This window comes from Mustela erminea, chromosome 15, assembly GCF_009829155.1.
Source record: "Mustela erminea isolate mMusErm1 chromosome 15, mMusErm1.Pri, whole genome shotgun sequence".
Taxonomy (NCBI): domain Eukaryota; kingdom Metazoa; phylum Chordata; class Mammalia; order Carnivora; family Mustelidae; genus Mustela; species Mustela erminea.
The window spans coordinates 5,516,691-5,542,088 of NC_045628.1; the positions used below are offsets into that span (position 1 = coordinate 5,516,691).

Consider the following 25,398-nt stretch of genomic DNA (forward strand, 5'->3'; position numbering starts at 1 on the left):
TGGTCAACAGTTTAGAAATCCTAGAACTGTGCTCTATTTCCTCATTTATACTTTTAAACGTAGGATTTATATGTACATTAAATATACTCCTGGACTAGTATTTAATGGCTATTTTTACAAATACCTAATTTATGCTGCTATGGCAATTAAGACTTCAGTATTACCTGTAAGAAAGACTAAGCACCCAGAAGATTTAAATTCTCAATCCTGTGCCTCTGTTTTAGGATATAAGTATTACTACCACAAATTCTTACTTAATAAAAGACTAGAAAAATGCTTCTAAAAATTTATAGAATCTTAGATTATTTTCCAAGTGGGCCATCAGAAAGAACTTAGCTTTGTACTCTCACAAAAGGCTAAGGTAGTCAAATCCTCTTCATTGTAGGGTGCCTGCACGTTTATTTTCAGGACAAACACATTTAAACTTCTTACCAGTTTTTGTTTTGTTTCTGCATGTGATACCTTATGGATGACTCTTATACACTAGACTCTGCCTCATTTATCTTTACGTATGTTTGTTTTAAGTCTACTGGTATTAAAACATTTATTGAAGAGAGAGATATACCTGAGATGCATAAACATGTCATCAAAGTAGAGAGAATGTTCTCCAGTATTTTTAAGACCATTTGATCACTCTTTCCAAGTGAAACAAAAGCTAATGAGATGACTAACGGTAGATTATTTTGTGTATGCATGCTAAGAAAAATGCTATTGCTTTAGTTTGAGCTCTTCAGCGAGTCTAATTGTGGTAAGGAACAATACTATCAGCTTAAATATCTTTAAAGGTAGAATTTTAAGTAGGCATGAACTGTAGTGAGAACTGCCTTATAAACACAATACCTATTACTCTAAAACAATCACTTTATTTACCTAAAGAATATAGGTTGCTAATGAATCTTTTTTTTAACCTTTAAATAGAGGTTAGCTCTATTTCATGATTTTTTTTTTTCCTAATGTTCCTTTTTTTTTTTGTTTTTTGTTTTTTGGTGCGGATCCATTGTTCTTAGGCTGTGTATTCAAGTTTTGGGAAATGTTTATTTAAAAAATGTTTTGCTCTACAAGTGTTATAAACATTGTATCTAAGAGAGTAGCCTGGACTTAATATCTGAAATCAGCTTATGCGTGCCTTTTAATTTTTAAAGAATCTCTTAACTGCCACATATGGTGTGAAATCGCAGTAAGTTGCTTAGTGACATCGCAGTATCTGCTGTTGAAGACTCGCATCAGATAATGAAATTGTTCCTGTGCCAGGCTACAGGAAAGAGGATGTAATTGTTAATAAAATACACCCAATCTTTTCTGTGCTGCAACAATGTGTAGTAATTTGTTTTCTTCATTTGTTTCCACTGCCTTTGTGTACATATTATAAAAGTTCAAATTCTCTCCCAATTTATTAGCAGTTCAGATGTTCCCTAATTTATTAAATATGCTTTATTCACAAATTGTTTTTTAGGTCATTCTTAATGCATTATAGAATTAACTAATGGCTTTTGTTTATTTTTATTACAGTATTTAAAATATGTAGTTACTGGATTTTTATTGTGGAGTTTGCAGAATTATCAATTGTATAAACAAAACCTTTAAATTAGCTTGGTGTGAGGACTCTTTAATGCTTGCAAAGAGGGGAAGGGGTAAAGATTTACTCTCCAGTTTCCCTTATGAAGATGTAGCAAAGTAGGCTCTGTCTTCAGTTAACTACCCAGTCTTGTAGTTGTGCGTAGGCTATGTCTACAGCTATTTTGTATGGCCACCAGTATTTTAAAATTTTTCAGTGATGTTGTACCTCTTTTTAATTTTCCAGAGTAAAATAAGCATAGAGTGCTGGCTTGTTGAACTCCCACGTATCTTTTCGAATACCTCATCTTCTATCACGCACCCTCCATTTGTCACTTAACTGAAATTTCTCCAAAGCTGTTACTGTTCACTAGAGCTGCTGATTTCAGGTATCTTAACTTTCTGCTCTTTTACACCCAGAACCATCACTTCTGTTTCGGATTACTAGCCATGAGAATTTCTGGAAACAGGATATCTTAATGTTGGAGACTTAACCATTGTCTCCAGGAGTCTTAGGAACACTCAAATGTTATTAATTAGTGAAAGGAGCACTAAAGAGAGAAGGGCCTCAATCTAAGAGTCTTGGATGGGTGTTGAAGCCCAGGCAGGAGGTCTGCTTTCTCTTTGGTTGAATTGGCCACTTAGCCTAGATGCCTTCATCATCTTTGTTATTCCTGCTTTTTTGTTTACTCCTGGTTCTGTTTGTTTTGTTTCGTTTTTAAATGTTCAGTTCTCTGTAATTACAGAGTTGCTACTGCTTCAGTAATCTGGGAGATTTGCATGTGCTAATGCACTGCACGGTACATTTTGAAGCAGATTTGTCGATGGTTTTCAGATGGTGGGATCACATTGTCTGATCTATGATATATTGTATATCTGTAGTTACTAGAGTAACTGATAAGCAGAAGATTGTTCTTTTCCAAAGCATGCAGTGGTTGGATCAGAGGATGTGTGAATAGTTGTATTTTACATATATCTTTGGGCCTATTACTATGAAGCCAGTAAATTAAAGAGTAAAATTTTTAATGGTCCAGCAGTTTCACTCTCACTCAGGAAATTCCTAATGGGGGTGGGGGGCACACTGTGTGTTGTGTTTTGAAGAGTGTCAGTACAGCTGGTGATTTCTAAACCTGGCTTACAGGCATTAGAATAAAATAGGCTTACTATTTTGTATATGTTTGCGTGATTGTTTTCTTCCTCATATTCCAGGCTTATGAAAATGTATGGGTTGAAAAACAACAAGTAGCGGGACGCCTGGGTGGCTCAGTTGGTTAAGCAGCTGCCTTCGGCTCAGGTCACGATCCCAGGGTCCTGGGATCGAGTCCCACATCGGGCTCCTTGCTCGGCAGGGAGCCTGCTTCTCCCTCTGCCTCTGCCTGCCTCTGTCTGCCTGTGCTCGCTCGCGCTCTCTCCCTCTGTCTCTGAAAAATAAATAAAATCTTAAAAAAAAAAAAAGTAGCAAGGAGTTTAAACAGGAATACACAATTGCAGCCTCTTCTGAGTGCTGTTGAATATCTTACTGTATGTATCTTATGATTGCTGTCAGTGATACCCTTATGATATCCCTTATATGTCAGCGGTATCCCTTATATGTTTGAAGCAGAATTTAACTTCTTATAATACTGTGTCTATATTGTCAGTCCAGAAAGTGGGAATCTTACACAGAGAGGTTATAGAGTACTAGTAGTAATGAATGGTAAAACCAAAACTGCACAGCTGTTAACCTGTTTATCTCTAAACTACCTAGACCAATATGGAAGGGTGATTGGAGTTTGGTCCGTTCTCTAAAACCTGTTAGTTTGTAAATAAGGAAATGAGATTTCATGCCAAGTGCTCAAGTTAGCTGGAGCCATAACTGTATTCTTTACACATATGCCGTTTTTGCATTAATATAAAAGCAACGATCGATTATAACGTAGAGATTGAAATGACTGCTGTAGTGGAAAATGGTGGTATTTTAGTTCCATAAGGACTATATTATTACAGTCGATAAGGTCAGTTGGCACCGAACTTCCCAAAGGGAAAAATGTTCTTTTGACCGAGTGTTCAGTGTAGTAATTAATACTGTCCCTACCAAACTTACAAATATAAGTAGATGCTAATTTAAGATGTTTCAGTGTGGAAGCTAAATTGTAGAAGTAGGTGGTGCCAGAGTGTACGGCAAGGTTTACTGAGAGAAGGTTTACTTTACTTCCGTTTTAAAAGGTCTTCCCTTTGAGGAATTTGAGCAGTGTGTTTGCAGAAGAGTTCTAGAAATTTCAGTGACTTATGAAATAAAGTGCATGCAGTGCCAGGAAACATTAGCTACATAGAAAGTTCATGGCTTGGACAACATTTACTCAACATGAAACCAAATTCCAGTAATTTTTCTGTAATGCTACATTTAGATAAGGCTTCTGTTCTTTGTTTTTACAGAAGTTATGTTAAAGATGTCTTTTGAAGTACATCTAAGAATTAATGGATTACTGTACAAGAAACAACCATAAAGACCAAAGCATGCATAGGAATTCAAAGGGTTACAGGAATGACTTTATTAAGGTGCACTTAGAGCAAAATTGGTTGCCATCTTAATTTTTTCAACTGAAATTACCTAGCTTTACATTTGCTACTTCACTATATATTCAAACATTTTAATCAACTTTTATTGACTATATGGAATTCCCCCAATTTTTACTTTCAGAAATTTCCTTAACTTGAGAAACAGTTAAAGTAATTAGCTGAGATAAAACTTCATTTTTTTTTCTTAATGTGTGCGTGAAGCTGTGCTGGTAAAATTACAGATTTTCAGAAATTAGCACGTTTCTCCTGACTATTCAGTCATAAAATGAAGTCCAAATACAAATATGTATTAAACCAATGTAATAGGTTCTTTCTGGTTTGGCATGCATTAAAATTTCAATTTTGTTTTGTACATGCTGATGTAGCAGTTTTTGCCTGGCCTATGTACAGTAGTAGAATGGCTTGAAGAGATGCTTTTAATTACAGTTGCTCCTTGAACAACCTGGGTTTGAACTGTGTGGTTCCATTTACACACAGATTATTTTTTCAATAAATATAATACAGTACTGCAAGTGTATTGCTTTAGATTTTCTCAACATTTTCTTGAGCTTTAAGAATACAGAATATACATATAACAATAAAATATGTGTTGATTGATTTTGTGTTATTGGACAGAGTTCTGTAACAGGCTAGTTAAGTTTTGGGGGAGTCCAAAGTTAAACCGGCATTTTTGACCGGGGCTCATTAATGGGTTGACAGAACTGAACTTGACCATCTCAACAGTAGTGGGACATTTATCATCTTGAAGTTGTTACTGTTGATTTTTTACCTAGTCTTTACAGATAAATGAATCCTTATTTGCTGAAAGTAAATTCATGAATATTCACACTCAAGTTATACAGGAGGAATCTTGGTGTGGGATTTTATTTTTTGGTCAGGTACACAGTTTGTTTAACAGGCCGTTTTTACATGTACATTTACATTTTCCACAAGGCAAAATGCTTTTTGGGTGTGTGAATATCTGATTTACTAAAAATGGAAGCCAGGGTTATTTTCAGACAATGCAAATTTCCTTTATTTCCTCTAGTTTACTTGGAGAGAGGATGTAGGAGCTAAGAGGTCACAACTTAAACTTCACAAAATCAGTTTACCGACTATGAAATGTAGTACTGAGATACTCCGTTTTAGTTCTTGTAGGACATTATTAAGCTACCTTTACATTTCAAATGAATTCCTTAAATGTTTAGGCTTACTAAAACCCACTCCTTTTCACCCTGGTGAGAAAGTTATAAATACCTGCCCCTTCCTGGTGTTTTAGTCCTCATGAGAATCTGGCCATGACTTCAAATCGGTTTTCAATCTTTGAGCCTTTCTTAAAAATTTTCTCAAGTTGGAGGCTTTTTAAAATAGAAATTCGGGAAAATTAAGTTGTTTATTTCTCAAAGATTTACCTGGAATAATACGAATAATGTATTCAGTACTCCCATGCCTTAGTATTTTCCAGCGTGCTAGCAAACTAGTCCTAACAAAATGTCAACACTCCAGTTGAAATGTACATTAGCTTATGTTTAATATTTTCAAAAAGGAATACGTAATAAGTTGTAAAAATCTGGAAACGTTATAAAGAAGAGTGAGAGAAACACTGGTATCTAAATGAGATGTTTTACAATGTATATTCTTTAATTTAGCTTAGTAGATAATATAGCTAAAGAAACACAATTTGTAGGAATACCGTCTGCTTCGTTGGGTTGGAAACATTAAATCCTGGAGTAGACAGCATGTTGTGGGTATACGGTATTCCCCCCCACCCCACCCCCCCCCGCAAAACCGTGAATTGTGCATGACTACTCTGCCTTACTGCCGCCGAATTCTCCGTGCTGCTGGTGAGTTTGGGAGCTTCTGCTATGGACGTTCTGTGCGGTTGTGTTCCTGGGGTTCTGGTTGCCGGTGGGCGGGCCTTGGCGCGCTCGCGCAGCGAGGTCCAGCCGGCCGCTAGTGGGCGCTGTGGGTCCGTGGAAGCCGTCGAAGCGGTGGCGCGCGTCCAAGGCGTTCTTTTGGGCAAGCACTTGCCGAGAACCAGAGTGAGGAATTCCTGCCACCTCTCCACTTGGGCGCTATTTGTCACCGTCACCCCTAAACTCCCGGTCACCTTGGGATGGCGTGAGTGTGCCCCAGAGACCAATTAAGGAGAAGGTCCCGCGGCGGGCCCGGGTGTGCCGGCGACACTCGCGGGGAGCGCCTGGAGGCGCCGCCTTCCCGGGGAGCGGGGAGCGGAGGGTGCGGGGCCGGGACGGCTGCGCCCCGTTGTCGGCAGCCACGTCGCCGGGAGTCGTCTCGCATCTTTCGGCCCCGTTGACTTTTTGGTCAGGCCCCAGCTGAGGTTAGGAACCGAAATCAGGTGTGGAACTCATCGCCCCGAGGCCTACGAGGGGCAGTGAAGGGATGCGCGTGCGGGGGTGTGAGCCCGGCTTGCGACGGAGACGCTCGGCCGAGCGGAGGAAGACCCGCGGGAAACCCACGGCCTTCCGCTCCGCAGGGAAAGTTTCGCCCTCGACGTCCCTCTGCCGAAGTTAGAACACTTGCCGGGCAATGCCGGCGCGTGCTGGGCGCGGGGACAGGTGGCCCCCGGCTGCTCCCGCTCCCCTCCCGGACGTCCCTAACTGTGTCCCAGCCCCGCCGCTGGAGGGGCGCGGTGCACGCGCTGGCCGCCCCCTCCCCTCTTTGGCTGTCCAGGCTGAGCTCCCTTTGCGCCACCGCCCGGGGCCGGGGGCGGGGCTCACCTGTCAGCGGCGCCCCGCCTCGCGGCGCCCAATGCCGGGCGGGGGCGGATGACGGACGGGCCGGCCGCCCAACCGGAGCGCGGCTGCTGGGCGGCGGGCCAATAGGCTGCGCGGTGCGGGGCGGGGCCCCGCGTTTATAGTGCTCTGACAGCGGGCCGGGCGCGCTGACTCTCCTCGGCGGGGACGGCGACGCCGGCCGGAGCTCGGAGCTGCGCGCAGAGAGGGTCCCGGCGCCCTCCCCGCACACAAAGGCCCGTGCGCGTCCGGCGCCCGTGGCGGGGACCGAGCCCCTCCTGCCTGCTCCGCGGGCCGGGAGCTGCGAAGATAGAGGAGGGTCCCGCGCGCCTGGAGGCGCCCCTCGCCGCTCCGCGCCCCGCGCCCCGGGACATGGAACCGCGCCGACGCGGCGCCCGCGCGCTCGGGCCGCTGCCCGCCCCCCTGGATCTATAGTGCGAGGCGGTCCGCTCGGAGCGCAGCGTCCGCCGCCCGCGCGAGTCGTCTTTCTGCCTTTGTGTCCCGGCCGCGCGCCCTCCCTGCAGCCCGCGCCCGGCACCCTGGAGCCGCACGGGAGCCTGCCGTCAGAGCTGCGTCCGGCGCGGCGCCCCGGAGCCCCGAGCCCGCCGCGCCGCCGCGCCCTGCGCGTGCGCTCCCGCCCCGCGCCCTGAGGGCTCCGAGTGGAGCGCCCCCGACTTCGGCGACTGCTGGAGCCGCTCGGCGCGCCCCGGAGCTGCCTGCGGTCTCCCCCTTGTCTGCCCGGAGGATTGGGGCTCCGGCCCGCGCCCAGTGCCTCCGTCGTCCGGAGTGTGCGGAGCTGGGAGCGGCTTGGCCATGGCCGCCAGGAGGGACTCCGTGTGGAAGTACTGCTGGGGAGTTTTGATGGTTTTATGCAGAACTGCGATTTCCAGGTCGATAGTTTTAGAGCCCATCTATTGGAATTCCTCGAACTCCAAGTAAGTGGCGTCCGCGATCCCTCTCGGTCCCCGCCTGGGGTCCGCCGCGTCGCGCCGTCCGGGCGGGAGGAAGGGCTGGGCCGCGGCGCCTCGGATTCTGTTTCTGGAACCCCGGTTTCCCCCACCCCAAGTTCCCTGTCCCCAACCCTCGCCACATTTTACTTGATGGAACTCTTCCCTCGGCTTTCCAGCCGGAGCGCCGGTTCTAAGGGGCGCTCTCCCCCGCTTTCCTTTCCCCACGAGCTCCCGGGCGCTAAGAAAACAAAAAAGAAAGAAAGAATCCCTGACGGCTCGGGTGTCACGTTCGGGAAAGTGTCCGATGGCGATACCTGACCCCTACTTCTTCTCGAGGACGGAGAACATGGCCACAAACAGGGCTGGCCGGCGCGCAGGCGCTGGCGGGCCGCGGAGGGAGGCAGGGATGCTGCGCTCTCGAGGAGCGCCGGAGCGCGGTCGGATCCCTGCCGGCCGGCCGGGGCTGTGAGCCCGGGACAGAGGAGCGCACCCCGGGGAAGGGAGCCTGCGGTCCCCGGCCGCCCGCAGCGCCCCGGAGCCCGCGCGCCTCCGCGCCGCCTGCCCGAGTGTGCGCGGGGAGCTCGCCAGCTTCGCCAGAGAACTCGGGCGGCGAGCCTTCTCCTCCCAGCCGGGGTGACCGGCCTTAGGTCCCTCCCGGAGAGACCTTTGCGCGTCGTCTCCCCCTTTCGTTTCTAAACCTGTGGCCCCGAACTCTGTGGTCCTGCTAGCTGACTTGATTTTAAGGACGCTTTCTTCAAAAGCTTAAGTCCCTGCCCAGTCAGTACAGCTCCTGGAGCCTGGGCAAGAATGGGATCCTTGAATCTGAATTGTTTTTACCAAACAGTGTAGCCAGGAGAAAGCCAGGCCTTGTGGAGATTAACTTTCAGCGTGAGCTACCAAAATAGAATGCACTGAGAATTTAGAAAAGGCGACTCATCCCTAAGCACGTATGGCCATGACGCCTCATTGCTTGCCTATGCATTCAGTGTTGCATCTTAGCTCCTTCTTGGAACACATTTCTAGTTAGATCCAAAAATATTTTACAGAATCATGGAATTTTAGCCTTGGGGAACTTGGAAAAAGTGTGGAGACTTTGGCTGGCTCCTGGAGTAAGCGTTTGAGATGACAAGGAAAACCAGCGGCCTAACTGAAGGCCAGCAAGTTGGCCACGGATTTAGGAGTGCAGAGACGGGGAATTGACTTACAGATCACATTTCAATTAAAGAATTACATCCATTCTTTTAAAAGTGGCAAATCTCAAATTCACCAACATGTTTTACCAAGAATTTCTCAGGATAAGGGCGAGAAACGTCACAGCCGTAAATCGGATTAAACACATTCTTGCATGATGCCGGATGGCACTTTCCAACACGGCTCGCATTTAAAAGTTGCTTAATGCAGCCTTCTTCCGTGCAGCCCGGTCTTGTACGGGCCACTCTTTCCTCGGTGTTAGATTGGTGTTTGCCGAGACAGCAGTTGCGGTGACAGCCTTACGCGGTGGGTCGGGGAGGGTGGGGCACCAGGCGGTGCGGGAAAGCGCCGGGCTTAGACCTGCGTGCGGCCGCGGCGGGACGGGCTAGGCGGGCCGGGAGCCCCGGCTGGGCGGGCCGGGAAAAGGCCAGCCAGTGCTCGCTTTGCGCCTACAGAGGTCACTCTTCCACGCGCAATGCTCGCGGCGCCAGCCCTCACCTCTCCCCCCGGGGCTGTCGGCTCCGCTCCACTTCACACTTTCGCCGACGGACTGTTTGGGGAGGCTGATTCCCGCCGCCCCCTCACCCCCCCCCCCCGCCCTGGTTTAATATTTACGTTTGAATTTTGTTTGAAGACATTCCCATTAATCCATCCATTGGCCAACTCAGCATGTGCAACTCCGTGTTAACCGCTTATGACTGGGTGGTGATCAGGAGGAAGGTTAGAAACACCTACTCGGAAGAAAAGGGACAGCAGTAACTGTTCCCGCCACAGACATCAGTATCCTCTTTTCCTAGTGTATTTGCGGTGGGGGGAGGTGACTGCAGTTTTACTCACGGTCCTGATGAGGAGGGTTTCTCGGTTTTTCTCTGCTGCCGCCGCAGACTTGAAGACCTGCTGGAGGCCTGCGTTCTGGAGAAGCCTGCCTGCACAGATGAGGTTTCTGTTGCCATGATTGCTCCCGTCCTCAAGAGTAGAATTTCTTTTAAAATTCTCATGATAATGGCGTGCCTGGAGGACTGGATAATTTGCCCCTGGAAAAGGTCTACTTAAAAAAGTATGCAGCTGAACGCTAGCTTGAGACATCAGAAAGATTTCTTCCTGGAGGAGTGATATGAAAGAGCCTTTTCTAAGTTGGAGAATGAATAAAAACCCCTAGTGCCAAGGGCTTGTTTTCTTGGGGGAAGTTGCATATTTATTTCCAGTGAAAAGTTTCAGTCCACGAATATGATGTGGCAGGAAGGTGGTCAGAGCAACTGAGGTTTCACACCAGTTCATCCGAACTGTGGAACAATTCATCTGTAATGAAGCCGCCATCAGTAATTAGATTTGTTTCATTCGGAGGTCAGCTTTTTTAGCAGGTGGTCGACGTAGGGAGCAGGAGCAGCTGTTTGGACGCAGGGTCCAGAAAATCCTTTGTAAATTCTCCGTCTCCATAACTCCTTTAATCACACTGTCTGATGCCCCCATCCCTGAGACTCTATGCAGCCATCCGAAGAAGTTCTGGGTCTGAAACGTTAGCAACTACCCTGCCAGGTGGATTACTCCCAGTGCAGCCACGGTCTCCGGCAGTGTGGCCTCAGTTGTGGTCCCTTAGGTTGTTGAGCCCCCCCCCCCTTTTTTCCCCTCTCCCCTTTCAACTCGGCAGAGAATAGCAAAGCCTGGCTTTCATTTCCAATTAACTGATGTAGAATGATTTTTCCAGGCACAATGAATAGTTGCCTCTTCTAAAAAAAATACCCACTTTCGAGTGAACAAGGCTGTGTTGGTATATGGTGCTCTGTAATGAATTACACGGACTTTGTCGGAAATTTCAGCCGAGCAGTAATTCCTTCTGTCTAGGGGTACTGTTCCCTTTGCACCATATACTAGTTAGTTAACAAAGCATTTTGCTTTTCCCAGGTCATTTTTTCCCCTGCCTAATACTGAATTCCTGATATTGATTGACTTGATACAAAAGAATGGCTGGATAAAATCCAGATAACCTATAATACGTGGGCCCCACCACAGTCAGGCTCTGAATAAATACGGACCTGTCAGAGATTGATAAAATAAACTACAATGGATAGTGCTGTTTGAACAGTCCATTCAATACCATATATAAGCCAGCCTGCCTTCCATTGTGTCTGAAATTCTTATTTTTGTAGGTAAACAAATGCACATTCAACACTGATTGAATAGCCCCTTGAACTATGCTCCACAGTTTGCGTTTGGGTTAATCTTGTCGGTTTTAATATAGAGAGAAAAAAAGCACAAAGCACCAGGGGTGGGATTGTTCATCGGTTCCCAACCGCATTCCTCACATTTTGTCAGGATGATAAACTAGAGGTAATGGACTGTCGTTCCACAGGACAACCCAGCCAGGGAGAACACAAAGACGGAGCCGAAGTGATAGCTCACAACATGCTTGGTCGCCTTCTTTTCAGGCGAGAAGAGAATTTATTTGGGAATCGTGTGTCTAGGGACTGCACTTTTTAACCTCGGCAATTATAGCTTCAAGCCTCAGAAACGGGAGCTGGAGGTTAAGATGATTTGTTAAGCACTTGGTTCTAAATCTTTCACAAAGCGTAGCTGTTGACACTTGTCCTACGGATGTAAAGAAATGCAAATGACTGCAAATTTCCTGAACGTTTCTGACTCTCCCAGGCCAAAATAGAAGGACAGGTGAATTAACCATCATCCCCGGACCAGCTAAAAACTGCAGACTGGAATGGCCTCTCCAGATGGAGTGAGCCGCGGCACAGTCAGTATATTTGGATTACTTATTGTAAAACCTCTTGTCTGTAAATTTACTGAGGGAAATCCTTTGGTTGGTGGATCAGTGCGATAATTATCCTCGGAGGGACTTTGCAGTTGGAGCAACTAAACCCGTGGTACCTTGCCTTCCTCTGAAGTGCTCTGGACTCCCAAGAGGTTGAGTGTGACATCTACCTTAGCGTGATGTTTCCCAGAGCGCTTGCCTAATGGGAGACGGTCTGAGAGCCCAGCATGACTGCAGTGATGCGTCAGAGGAATGGGAGTGGCAGGGAAAGGAAATACGGACTAGACCCTCAGCAAAAAGGACATTTCTTTCTTTCTTTCTTTTTTTTTTTTTTAGAAAGGTGATTTTACGAAAACTTTATTCTTAAACTGTTCCATCCCAAAGGAGACAAAAAGCAGCACTCTTGTAAGGAAAATAATGATGAAAATGGTACTCCAGTCTGCCTAGCCTCTGCTTTCCTTAGCTGCTGACATAAAGAGCCTGTTTTTCAGGTCACTTATCATTCATCTACATAGATTTGCTTATGAGCTCAGCCTTTGTGTAGCGGAGTAGAGCTTTAAATAGGAGTGTTCAACTGTTTAAAATATTTTGATTAAAATATGCAGAACCCATAGAAGTATAAGCTTCTCGTCAGGAATTAGCTCTTTCAGGGAAGAGCTCTCCCCCCCACCACCACTTTTTTTTTTTTTTTTTTAAGGGGTGGGATTAGAGTGGGGCTGGGAGAAGGGTGTAAGAGAAGCAAAGAAGGAAGGATGGCGAATAGGACAGTGTTCGAACAGCTTGGAAAAACTCCTGTGGCTTCATTGTCTCTGTAAAGCCAAAGAATACAAAGACATAAGCAACTCAGCCCTTCTCCCATGATGGAAAATGTAAACCGTTGACATGGCCCCCTGTTTAACTTGTTTAATTCTTGTTTTAAATTCAGTGCTACGCTAGCCGTGTGAACTCTGAAGATTTCTTTAGTAATCCATTTTGTAGTTCCGAATCAAAAACAAAGTGAAAGGGTCTGACACAATTTGCTTTTATTTTTAGGCAAATCAACCCTGGTCATAGTTAATAAGGGGATTACAACCCAGACTAGGTCTTTACAGATGTAATGTAAATCAAGGGCAGAGTATAAAGAAACTGATCCCTTTTGATTGAAGTACGGTAAAAAGGCATAGAGAAACTAGCAGCAGTAATCTGATTGTATGGCAATAAAACCACCATTTTCTGTCTTTCAGATAAAAATAATGTGGTAAATCCATGCAGTTCATAAGATGGAAAGGCAGATAAAGGGGGAAGCCATGGCAACATATAGATTAGCTTGATGTTGGAAATGACACGTCTCTGAAAAGGGTGTAGAAGCGAAGCCCTTGCTCTAGGCTGTTGGCTATTATGTGAGAACCACACAGACTTGGAAACTCGGATTAGAAAGTATGAAAGCCCTACTTGTGGCCCGGGATGGTGAAAGCAGGAAAGAAAAGCTGCTCAGTTCTTGCTCATTGGTGGCGGATAATATGGTGAAGGTAGATTTCATTGGCTGCCTTTTTTAGAGGTTGAGATATGGGGCTGATTAAAACTTTAGATCACTGCAGTTGTTAAGGCCTGCAAGATTTTCCTTTTTAACTCCTGGCCTGACAGGGGTAACCATTCTGTAGGATTAGCTGCACTTGGCGGTCCTCGCCTTAATCTGTTTGGGCTTCAGGCAGGGCCATGCTGGGCAGGAACAGAGACCAGAGGGGAAGGTAGGGCTGCAGCTCCCTGCAAAGAAAGAGAGACCTTTGGACTTCAGCCCCGTTTCCGACCCAGGCCATCTCACACCGTGTGGGACAGAAGCAAAGGTAAACAGTACCCATTGTCCACCCCCTCTGCCAGAGAGCCTTTCTCTGAGTTTTGCCCGTCCTGCCCTGGAAAAGAATATATAATAAAATAAATAAAAGGGAGGGGTATTTTGTTTTCATTCCGATCAACAGTAATCCAATATGACCAAACCAGTGGGCTCTATCGAGATGATATTTTCCTTGTTAACGTGAGTCTTAACCTTGGAGTTGAGTGGGATGGGCGCCCTTCGTGTAAAGTCAGGATTAGAAAATGTTAGCACTGCTCGCTTCCAAGTAAAAAAACAAAAAAAAAGCATCGCCATGCCTTGGAATCTTACTGCTTTCTGTCTTGAACAAGCTTGTGAATCAACCGGACTTTTGTCTTTGCCTTCCGCACTCTCCCTTTTAGTCATGACACAAAACGAGCCATTGAAACCATGATTGGGTTCCATGCAGAGTGACATCCGCAATTGGGTCAAGCCAGAAAGGAAATATTTGCTTTCCTGCCTCCTATTTGGCGTTTTAGAAAAGTCTCAGCATTTCTTTGGAAAAGTCTGAAAACTCTTAAGACGCGGACAATACTGAAAGCCACAAACACCCCCAGTGTCTTTCTTGATGGAGTGGATCGGGGAGCTCCCCAGGCTGCTCTCTGAACAGCAACATGGGGCCTCTCTTGACTGACTAGTTCTGTGTCTGAGATCTTCATCGAATCCCCCCGTAGTCGCTGTCAGACCCGTTGCTTTGCTTTGGTTCCTCATTCGCAGCTCATTTGACCCTCTGCTTGGGGCGGGCGTTTATCACCTTCGTAGCCTACTTTTCTGGTCATTACTATGTAGCTTTCATAGATCCAAAACATTTTAAAACGATTGCCATACCCCGTGCCTGCAACTGTACCCCTAATTCAGTAATCTCTATGGAAAGACCAGTTGCACTTGTCTAGATCCACCAAGGAGAAGGGACACCCCCTAATTGACAAGCTGGTCACATCCAAGCACCTTGCATTCTACATTTGACAATGATTGCTAATGGCCCATTCAGCTAAAGTATTTGCTTGTTAACAGGGAACAGAGCATGATAAATGTCCAGCAAGCTTGCGGCCTCCTTCAGCTTTTGAAATGCAGACTGGTGCATATTTATGGCAGGCAAATGACAAAAGAAGCAGCTGAATTGCCCTGGCCTCCAGCTTTCTCCTAGGAACAGGGTTAAAGTGATTAGAGAGAGTGGCAGGGGAGCCCAGCCTCCAGTTTACTGACCATCCGGCAGCCTTCAGCTTCCCTGCCCACCGGCAGAGAAAGCGCACGGAGGTGCGGGAGATAAGGATGGTTGGATCGGGTGCGCCGGGCCAAACGAGGGGATCGGAGATGAAGTGTTTTCCGTGCACCCTGGATGCCAGGTGAGCCTGTTTCTCGCGCTCCCGCAGAGAATCAGCAGTGGCTCTTAATGTCCTTTTTCCTGTATAAACTCAAACGTGTAATTCTAGTTGAAAGCACTTTGGGAGTGGGACTGGTGAGAGCATACTTGCTAAAACAAAACAAAACAAAACAAACAAACAAAAAACCTGAAAACAAAACATAGTAAGAGAACGCTCCATTAAAGAAAAACAAGCTGTTTCTGCCTTTAGTAATTCCCTACGCAGAATATGAGGAAGAAAAAGTGAAGTATTTATAGCCTGCTGTTTTGTTCCTCTAAACGCATGGGTAGGTGAAGGTTCTAACCACGCAGTGGCGGGCAGACATGCGGGATGCTTGGAAGGAAGGACTGGTGATCAACTTTGCTTTGAAAACTTTTTTTTCCCTCAGTCCCATAGATTCTTCATGTTTCTTGTATAACACAATTACATGATCCAGTGTGTTTTCTCAGTTTAAGTTCAGCTGTCTCCTTTAATTACAGACCTTGTATATGGGTCTCCCAGTACTTGCTGGGCAAGTCCCTCTGGCCCCCAAGGCATTCCATGTACTTTTCATATACTGATTCCTTCCAGGTCACACCAGGGTAATGACGAGTGCTGCTCTCGGCTTTGGAACCAATAGAGTCAATGTGTTTGCATTGGAGGAACGGGACTGTGGTTGTTCCTAAGGCTTTGGCTAGTTTGGAGCATGTGAAGGGTGTGTGTGTGTGTGTGTGTGTGTGTGTGTCAAGTCCAACACCTACTTTTGGCTCTAAAGGTCCCTAACCTCTGCCCTATCAGAGGGTCTCAAATGCACCTTTCCCTTTGCAGCATCTTTTCGGCCTCCCAGGTTCCCGCCGAGGACCGGAGGCCCAGCATGACAAAATGTTCCCTAGTCTTGGTCCTTGCTCTTCCTGGCTCACTGTGGCCTGAAAATATTTGTCCTGCACCAGAACTGCCATGCGAGCGGGGCCAGGCCAGTCATGTTCAGTGCTGGGCTCAGAATGGGCCTGCCAAAGAAGTTAGAAAAGGCCAATGTTCACGTAACTACTGGAACTCAATTCGGGGTACATTTTAGATGCAAATAAGCTCCTGGAAGCCCTGAGTCCCCCATTGTCTATGGGAAAATGGATCTTCATTATAATGGACTGTCTAATAAAGTTTACAAATTACCTTAGATGAGTGCCTTCTTGATGACATAGATCCAACATAATTTCTTTAAATCTTTTCTCTGTAATCCCACAGCACTTTAGTTAAATACCTAGGGTGTAGAAAGAACATTATACGCTGCACCATCGTGGTTCATATGCAAGCCCTAATCCGCATCATTGCCCTCCCTGTCCCTAAGAGGCAGGGACAAGAGCTGTTGCATTTTGGCAACCTCTGCCTACTAGCTAGTGATGGCCTACAGTAAGAATCAGTGCAGTGAACACAGTCTAGATGTGGATTCATGGCTGCCTCTGGTGTATTAACATGTCAGCTCTTACTAGAGATCCCCCACCCCTTGCCAGAGCAGTGGCTCTAGAATTTGAGGGCCCAGAATCACCTGGAGGGCTTGTTAAAACAGGGATTTTGCAGGGCCCCACCCCCGAGTTCCAGATTCCTGAGGTCTGGGTGGGACTTGAAATTGACATTGCTGAGGAGCTCTCAGCTGATGCTCTGCCACACAGAGACACACCTTGAGAACCATTGCTCTAAATTAACCCCCGCCCCCCACCGCCTTGGAAACCGCTCAACATTAGCTCATCACCCACTGAGGCTGTTTTGGAATCTCTGAAGGAATCTGTGGTCCTTGCCTTGCTGCGTTCTGCCCCGTTCTTGCCCTGTTGGAGGCCACAGGAGATCGTCTAGGTCACTGAGAGCTGATAAAGCATTGATTTATTCATCCAGCATTTGTCATCTGTGAGGCCCGCTACTAGGCTCAGATAATAGAAAGACGAGCCTCCACCCTCAAGTGACTTAAGTCCTAGGGTGGGGACAGGGAAGGCCCAGGCCTGGTGGAAGTGTGGTCACCTGAAAAACACAGTAAATAAGCCAGTAGTAACATTTCAGCTAAGAGCAGTATGTATGTATGGAGTGTGCGTCTGTAGGCATCTGCGTTATTTCATGCATCTGAGCATAGCGCAGACCCCGCAAATGAGGTGGATAGACCCTGTGGGATAGCTAACCCAGTGATCTCAGCCACTTTTCTGATTATGAGAATTAGCAGTACCAAGGGGTTTTTAAGATGCACACGATGATCATGGAAAGGTCAGACAATTCGGTTTAGCAAAGACAACCAAGTTTAGCAAAGAGTACCTGCTTTGGAATCTGGCTGTTTGAGCCTGATCCCAGTGTAGCTGTTTTTTTTTCCCACTGTGTAACCAGGGGGAGTACCCTCTCTGTCTCAGCTATCCCATCTCTAAAATGGAGGCAGTAGTCTAACAGCACTGAATGAAAGAGTAATAAAATTGTGGTCAGGATTAAAAGAGCTTGGCTCTGTGCTTGACACAATGAAGCAATAAATGTCACCTATTGTTAATAAAATTAATTGAATATTTGTGTGCCTCGCTATGGTTCATTTTGCCTACCATGTACAAAGGCAGAATAAATAAAAATGACATGTTAATGAAGATTACAACGTAGCAGATTCACCTTCTAGAGTTTGTCGCATTGTACTTTGTCCACCTGCCACGCTTCTACTCCTCTTCAAGGCTCCTCTGCTTTTATTTTCCACTCTACTGCAAATTCCATGCTCTCTCCTCTGCTCCCTACCCTTGATGCTACCCGTGATGTCACATTTATAACATCAGAGAAAACAGCTTATCCCCCATGGACTGAGGAGAGCCTGGGCTGAATCCACTTTGTGTGGCCTAGTACCGGGTACAGGAGGAGACCGTGTTATTGAACAGAAACATGACCGCAGTGTGTGGGGGATGGGCAGAGTAGCATCACTTGTGTTAATGTTACATGTTATTTCACCTGCTGGACACAGTTTATTTAACAACACTTAGGGAGCATTTACTGAATGCCAGATGCTACTCTAACAGTTCAAGAAATACTGACTCATTCAGTCTTCATAGTAACCATCTGAGAGGGGTACTTTTATGATTCCTGTAATATCAGTGGGGAAACGAAGGCACATTAATTAACTTGCCCGAAGTCCTATAGTGAATAAGTGGTACGGTCCGCATTTGAACCTGATTACTCTGGTTCTGGAACCCGTCCTCTTAATGCTCTGCCTCTCTCTCTTATGCTATGGCATGGAGTAACTGGAAATCGAATAACTAAATTAAGCATACATACATTCACGGAAAACCATGCATACAAGGTGGGTTAAAAAGAAAAAGTTTGAGGTATAATTTGTTCCTTGTCAGTCATTATTTATAACCTTTCTAATGATGGATATGCTATTCTCGATGGGTTCTTTGAATCTTTGATAACAAGGTTCTACCCAACGGGAACTAGATAGTTATAAAAGTATATAATATTCATGCATTTAGTGAGAATTATTCCTTTGACCATTCACATTTTCCTTTTAAGTGTTTAAATATTTGATGGTTTCTCTGGGAGAGAAAGAGGTCAGATTTTAGAAGAGAGTTGCATTTGGTTAGGTGCTGAGCGTGTGTCAAGCTAAGGAGATAGTATGACATCTTTTTTAGAGTCTAGTCACAATTAAATGCCATTTTATTTTGGATTTTGGGATCCGTGCCAGCTTCCAGCTTGTCAGAGCTGAGAAGACTCAAATCAAGTCCAGGCCTATTTCTACAGCAAACTGGGCTTCTGGCTTCTTGCCTGTGGTTTCATTCAGTATATCCCATCTGGCTTTTGATGTTCTGCAAGTTTGGAGCAGTTTGTTTGAGGAAGCCGGGCAGCCTGAGGTCCTCTGGCCTCCAGAATGCGCCTCTCCGCTTGCCTCTTCCTGGGACTGAGTGTCCCCTTCCCTGTTGACCAAGCAGCGAGCTGGAGGTCTCAGCCAGGTCTTCCTTCCATTTAATTCAGTAGCTGCCTGTTTGAATAACTAAGGAGTATTTCATTTCTGCACATGTTTGTGTCCTGGTGAGGCTCTATCCAGACTGCTTGTGGTGACCGAGCGGGAACTATATGTAACTGTCCTCAGGTACAGGGCACCCCACGCACTTTTCTTAGACACTTTGGGGGATCTGTGTGGAAGTCTCCAGCAAGTCAGGCTTGAGTCTTTGTGATGTCAGCAGGGCAGACCTGACTGTTGTCATGCCCACTTTATTTCTTTCCCTCTCCTCTCTCCTCCTCCCTGGGCTGTCCCAAAGCCACAAGAGGTGCAGGAAAATGTTTCTTGTTACAGGCCCAGAGCAGACTTGTCCCTGACCCTGCTCCCAAGCCTGGGAAGAAGGAAGTGTGCAGGAGGCAGGCATTTAGGTGGTGGTTGTAAAATGATTGCACAGCCTTGTAACTTAGGTTGGCAGGCTTGTGCTCCATTGGCAGGGAGAGTCTGTTCTTACATCAAGAGGAGAACTAAAAGTTCTGCCTCTTCTTCAACTGTCCTTATCAAAGTGTTCATTCTGTAATGACACCGACACCCAAGGAGCACCGGTTCTGTGCAAGGCAGGGGATGGAGGGCTTGGAGTCCAGCAGGGAATACAGCAGGCTCTGTCCCAGGGTCCCAGTCCCACTTGAGGAGCAGGAACTGGACCCCTTTAGTGTGCCTCTTTCTCTTGGTGTTGCTTTCCTCACCAAAGGGGAGAGGTTTTGTTCACCCATAAAACACGGGTGGATTGTTTTTCTAAATGGGCGAGATTCTTTGGCATTAAAAAAAAGGGTGATGATAGGAACGAAAGGAATGGGAAGGCTCAGTAGAAGAAGAGACGCCCAAACTAGACTGTGACATGGCGGTGCATGGAGAGCTCCGCTCCATTGCTTTGCAGGCAGCCCCCTCCCTTGGTGAGTTACATGCACCTTTCAGCTCTGTGACGTCCCACTCAGGCACGTGAGCAAATGGGTCTGCAGGCGTCTACCTGGAGCGGCGAGGGGACAGCCCGCTGGAAGTGCCCCTTCAGTTTCTTCCTATATGAAAGCCACTTTTCTCTCCGTGCCTCACCTGTAAATAACAAGAGTTCCACCTTCCTTTACAGACTCTTGCTAAAAGCACGGTTTGGACAAGACCGTACAGGTGCAAACAAATCACAGTTGGGAAAGAAGCTTGCAGCGTCTCTTGCCTCCGCGGGTTATGAAATCCCTGTTTCGATAATGGGGCTGGCGTGGATGAGCCGGCAGGACAGACGGAGCTGGCCGGAGTGACTCACTTCCCTCTTGTTTCCCACGGGGCCTCCCGGTGCCCCTGCCTTACGCTTTCAGCTCCCCAGTTCGGCCTTATCTGGCTACAAACTTCACTTTTTGGGAAAGTTTTGAGGGGGAAAGGGGGTGTTTAGATCAGTTTCATAAATAAAAACCTCTGTGCTTTGTTTTGAGGTGGGTGGCTGCTTTTCGTTTTTAATTCCACAGCCGAGATGGACTAGACTCTTGGAACCCACGCAAAGAAAATGGTGCTGTCTCTGTGTCACACACCATAAGTCTCTGACTTGTGAATGTGCAGATCGCTTCTCTTTTTTAATTAAGTTTTTTATTTTAATTCTAGTGTAGTTAACTTAGTGTCGTCATTGGTTTTGGGTGTACGACATAGCGACTCAGCGGTTCTGTACCAGGCTCGGTGCTCATCGTGACCCGGGTATGGACACACTTGTTGCAACCTCAGCTTGGCTCTAGGCTCTCCTGTGAACTGGAAGTTTGTATTTCAGTGGAACAGATAAAACTTAAATAACTTGTGTTATTTTCCTCAATGAAAATTTAAACTACAGGATATTACCTTTGACTGTTTTAAAATAAAACTTTCTTCAGCCACCACTGTTTGAGGATTATGTCACAAATAAAACACAAGATTAACATCAAAAGGAGTCCATTTTCATTCAATTGTGCAGCATCATAGGCTGTGAAACTTAATATTATTTTGACTCATACAGTAATTGCAGAATAACATGGAAATGGATTAAGTTTAAATACGCGTGTGCTCCCCAGCTACACACAGACTGTCAGATGCAAGTCGAGGTCATCGGCCAGAGTGAGGCTTCTGGCTCTGCAGATTAGGATTCTACTAATAAAACTATCCTCTAGACTGAAGTTTACAACGTTTTCCAAGTGTGTGCACAGACAAAGAGTCACAAACATGGTCGCGCCTCACCTTGAAAAGTTGCTGAACTGGTTTGCGCACCCATCGGCTTACAGTGCATTTTGCGTTTCTGTGCTTCTCATCTTTCTGGAAAAGATTTTGCTTGTCATTGGCGTGAAGCTTGAAACGTACCGCCCCCGCCCACCGCCTAGCTCTCAGATTTATAACACTTTAATGGTCCCGGATTGTATAGCCTGCTTTTATGCCCCTTTTCTTTTCCTTGAATAAATCAGGTTCATGTTGCTGATGTTATTTGTTTGAGGAAAGTGTGGAAAAAAGGGGCACCTGTGAAAATCAGCGATTGTTCCAGCACCCATACACCTTCGAATTAAAGCAGAAAATGTCAATTAAAGCCTCCAATTACTACCTTATTTCTTGGAGGTTTAAAGCCACTGAGAAGGTAGTGGTACACTGGCTTCAAGTTCTAAGGTAATTACTTGCTACTCCAAGCAGTGGTATCTGGTGACCTAATTCTGTATGAAGCTGACACCCTGTAGCTTTGCCCCATTCTCTCTCTGGTTTCAGAGAAGGTTTGTGCAGAATCTTGTTCTGATGGGGAAGTGCAAAAGGGGGCAGTAAAGTGCTATCCACAAGAAGGAAACTTTCTCCAAATATTTCTCAGGGTTGATATTGCCTATGTCTATTGTGGGCCCTGCTTTTTATTTATTCCCTTTGGAACAAACTCTTCTGTTTGGGCTGCTGTGAGAGGGACAATCTTATTAAGCTGTGGCAGCAAAGTAGCATTCCACAGAAGTGATACAAGCGGAGATTCCTGCTTAGTTATGAAATTCACACAAGTCCTGCTGAAGTCCAGCTTCTGGACTTATTTCTATTCCTTGGGGCACAGGGTGTTTCTGGAAGGAATTTTGGGGCTTCTGTGTTAATGCTCTTCTTGCCCCGTAGAGACGTGGAAGGCCCCCAGTGCACGGTGTGGTTCTGGGTCACGGGTCTGGGCTTATCCAGAGCAACCTGTGTCTTTTGTCAGGAGGTGACCAGAAAGCCCAATCAGCTGCCACGTGCTCCTCCTTCAGAATTTTGGACTAATTTACAAACAGACTGCTCCTTTTCTCTGCAGCCCTTGAGATTTAATTAAAATGAAATAGAAGCATTTTGTGGGAAGAGTACATGTTTTCCAAAATATAGTAAACTCCAAGGGTACTTAGTATAGAGCTCTGGCTTGCAAAGAAACCTATCCTGTGAAAGGACAATGATTTTTGGTGCCAACTGCTAGGGTGAACCTCCTCCTAAAGTTGGCATTCAGATCCCCTGAAACGTTAGCCAACTTCCAGAATTTTCCAGTGCAGTGATTAAACCTAAACTGTATCCATCTCGTAGTTTTCATTTATTTGGATCAATTGGTCGTACGTTAATTACTAGGGTTTGGTGGACTCCAGAGCTGATTTGTTACATAGGCTACAGTTCCAACCACAATAACTTTATTTAGTTACTTTCTAAGGAAATATATAAAAAAAGTTTAAATGTCTACAAGTTTTAAATGCTGATTTTAAAATCAGAATTAGGAAAGATGGCTCAAGAACATGACATTGTTTGTTGTTTGAAGCCGTACACTGAAAAGAATGTTCCATGTGATCACAAAAGCATTTAATATTTATGGTACAAAATTCTGAAAAACACAGAAAGCTAGAAATTGCCCTGGGTCCATCACCATCCAGTATCTGAATGCAGTCGCAGGTAACGGCTCCACATTTGATCATCTGTGTATGTTTTCTGTGTCGTCAGCCAAACAAGTAGAATCCTACCACACATTGTGTCTCTGTGCTTGTTTTCAGTTGAAATTAGCCACCTACTTGCAATAATCATTTACTCCAGTGGAACTTTGAGAAGAAAGGAAAGATTAAAATCCCCATGAAAAAAGTAGCATCTGTGTTGTTTACAAATCTTATTTTGCTCAGCAGGGTTCTCCAGAAGTGCAATATCCCGTGGGGGTCCCCGGTCCCCCAAGGTTACATAGCGGCTGGATTTGTGGTGGTCCTGGTCCTGTTACAGAGCCCCGGGGCCTGTTCTCAGGTGGAAATACCAGATACTGAAAGAGGTTTTATGGAACTAGTAAATGGAAATGGCTCTGGACCTCAACTGACACTTTTTAACATGGGAGCGCTGCCATGGCGTCTGGTTAAAGGTGGTTTACCTGCCCCGGTTGTTTGTTTAGACAAAGACCTGGGTCATTCCTGTCTGTGTCTTCTTCTCATCTCTTTTATTCTCTGTCCGCGTGGTACTTCGCGCTCGGTGCCGCTTACCGAGTTGCTGTGGTGTAGCTGGTGGTCTGGCATGTCTTTCCGTCATTTACCTCCATATAGTCCTTCCCTCAGGGGAACCAGGCCTCCTGTTTTTCATTGTATTTTCACAGACTCTGTCAGCATCAAGGGAGCCCCTCAGCGAGTTGCCCTTTCTTCTAGATTCATTTTGGACAACTTTGAAGAAAAGCATAAGAAGTCATTGAATGTTTGTCCTGAGGGGTAGGTGTCCCAATCAGGGACAAAGGCAAGAGCCGGTAGGGGAGAAGATGGGCCATTGGTGGCGGGGTCGGGAGTGCAGCTGTGAGTTCCGCCTGCACAGTGATCCCTAGGCTGATCTCAGCCACCGACTTCCCGTGGACCCTCGTCCTCCATCTGGCCCAGGTGAGAAGTGGACGGGACACCCGCTGCCCCCATCTGATTTCACAAGCCCCCGCCAGACCTGGTAACACGGTGCTGGTCAACAAAGGAACCCAGACCTCCGGTCGCACGCGTGACATTCTGGTCTGCCGTAGAAAATTGCGTGCTGTGACCTGAGCTCCCAAGTAGCTGTTTTGTACTTTAAATGCGTCATGCAGGGGTTTTTATTTTTATTTATTTTTGTTTTTTAAAGCGTGGATTCCTAGTGTGGATTAAAACATTACAGAGTATCATGTCACATAAGGACTGTATTATAAATAGTTTCTACAATAATGAATATGAAGTTGGAATGTCTAATTTAGATTCTTAGAGATCTAATTTAGATTACTAAATATTAATGTCTAATTTAGGTTATTAGATTGATTCAGAGCATTCCCTGTGGGAAGGGTTAGAGTCTGGTGTGGTGAATAACTTTAAAAAAAAAAAAAAAAAAAACTTGGATTACATTTGATAGGTAATCAGAAGATAAAAACATTCTGGTATCAGATCATTTCATTTCAGGCGGGTTAACTGTTTTATTCCACATTGTTTCTGTATTTGATTCAGAGCACTCACACCCATTGTCCTGCTTGAAAGTGACTCATTGGGGAAAACAGAGGAGTTGCCTGTTTGTATTCAGCAGGCCCCCTCTACTACCATTCTGGGGGGCCCTGCAGTGAGCGGCACGGACCCAGCACCGGCTTCCAGGAAGCAGCCCTCAGCCAAGGTCTCCTGATGGAGAGGAGGGTATGGCTTCTCTCCCAGGACGGCCGCAGGGTGACTGCTCTGCCCCTTGGTAGTCCGGCTCAGAAAGGAAAGTGGCCTGGCTCTGTTTTCTGTCCTCTATAGGACATGAAGCACTGCAGGCCTTCTTTGGGCTTTGTTTGGGATTCCACACCAGCAGACTTTATGAAATGATGCCCATCACTACTCTTTGTTTGGGTAGAGTTTCACAAAAACAACCTCACCTGTGTGGCATGTAATGTAATTCTATGCTCCTTTTGGTTAGAAGACAAATGTTATTTCATCACATAGAAAGAAATCTGTATTTGACCTCCACCGTGGAGAGCCAGGTTAGAAATCTGAAATTAGCCAGTGGTCACCACCGTAATTCTCCCCGGGTGTTGTTTTGTGTCATCTTGTTTTGAATACTTCCTAGGTCGAACAGGATTAAGTGAATTACTAACGATTACAAAATATTCAGGGCATAGTTACACTGTGTAGTCTGACTTACTAAGATCTCTCGGCAATCTTGAGGTAATAAAATCCCAATAGAAAGGACCCAGCTTCAAAAACAGGGTTTTGTCTATGTTTTAAGCCTATGGTTACTGACTTGCTTTTAACATATGGGACACAATCATTTTCCACTCGAAAGTGGTGTTATTAAGAAATTCACCCCGTTTCATTGTCACTTACATTCCAAAATGTTGTCAGAAGACCATCCGTAGCACTATAATTAAAACACAGATCTTACATGGTTGGCTGGTTTCTTCCCCACCTATGGGTTCTCAGCCTCCTGGGGCAAGGTTGGGTTACCAGATGGCTGCCTTTGTGAGCCGTGGTCTCAAGGGACTACTTGTGGAGCAGCCTCCACAGCAGGCACCTGCTTGGCATGGAGTTAGAC

General features: G+C 45.9%; 1 protein-coding gene across 1 annotated transcript in view; it reads left to right on the forward strand.

The window, feature by feature from the left end:
* Nucleotides 1-7,288: 7,288 nt before the first annotated feature.
* Nucleotides 7,289-25,398, forward strand: part of EFNB2 (ephrin B2) — a 43,211-nt gene continuing 25,101 nt past the window's right edge. Inside the window, exon 1 of the mRNA XM_032314423.1 lies at nucleotides 7,289-7,783. Within this exon, the coding sequence (XP_032170314.1) occupies nucleotides 7,662-7,783 (122 nt within the window). The 5' untranslated portion in view covers nucleotides 7,289-7,661. The remainder of the gene's footprint in view (nucleotides 7,784-25,398) is intronic.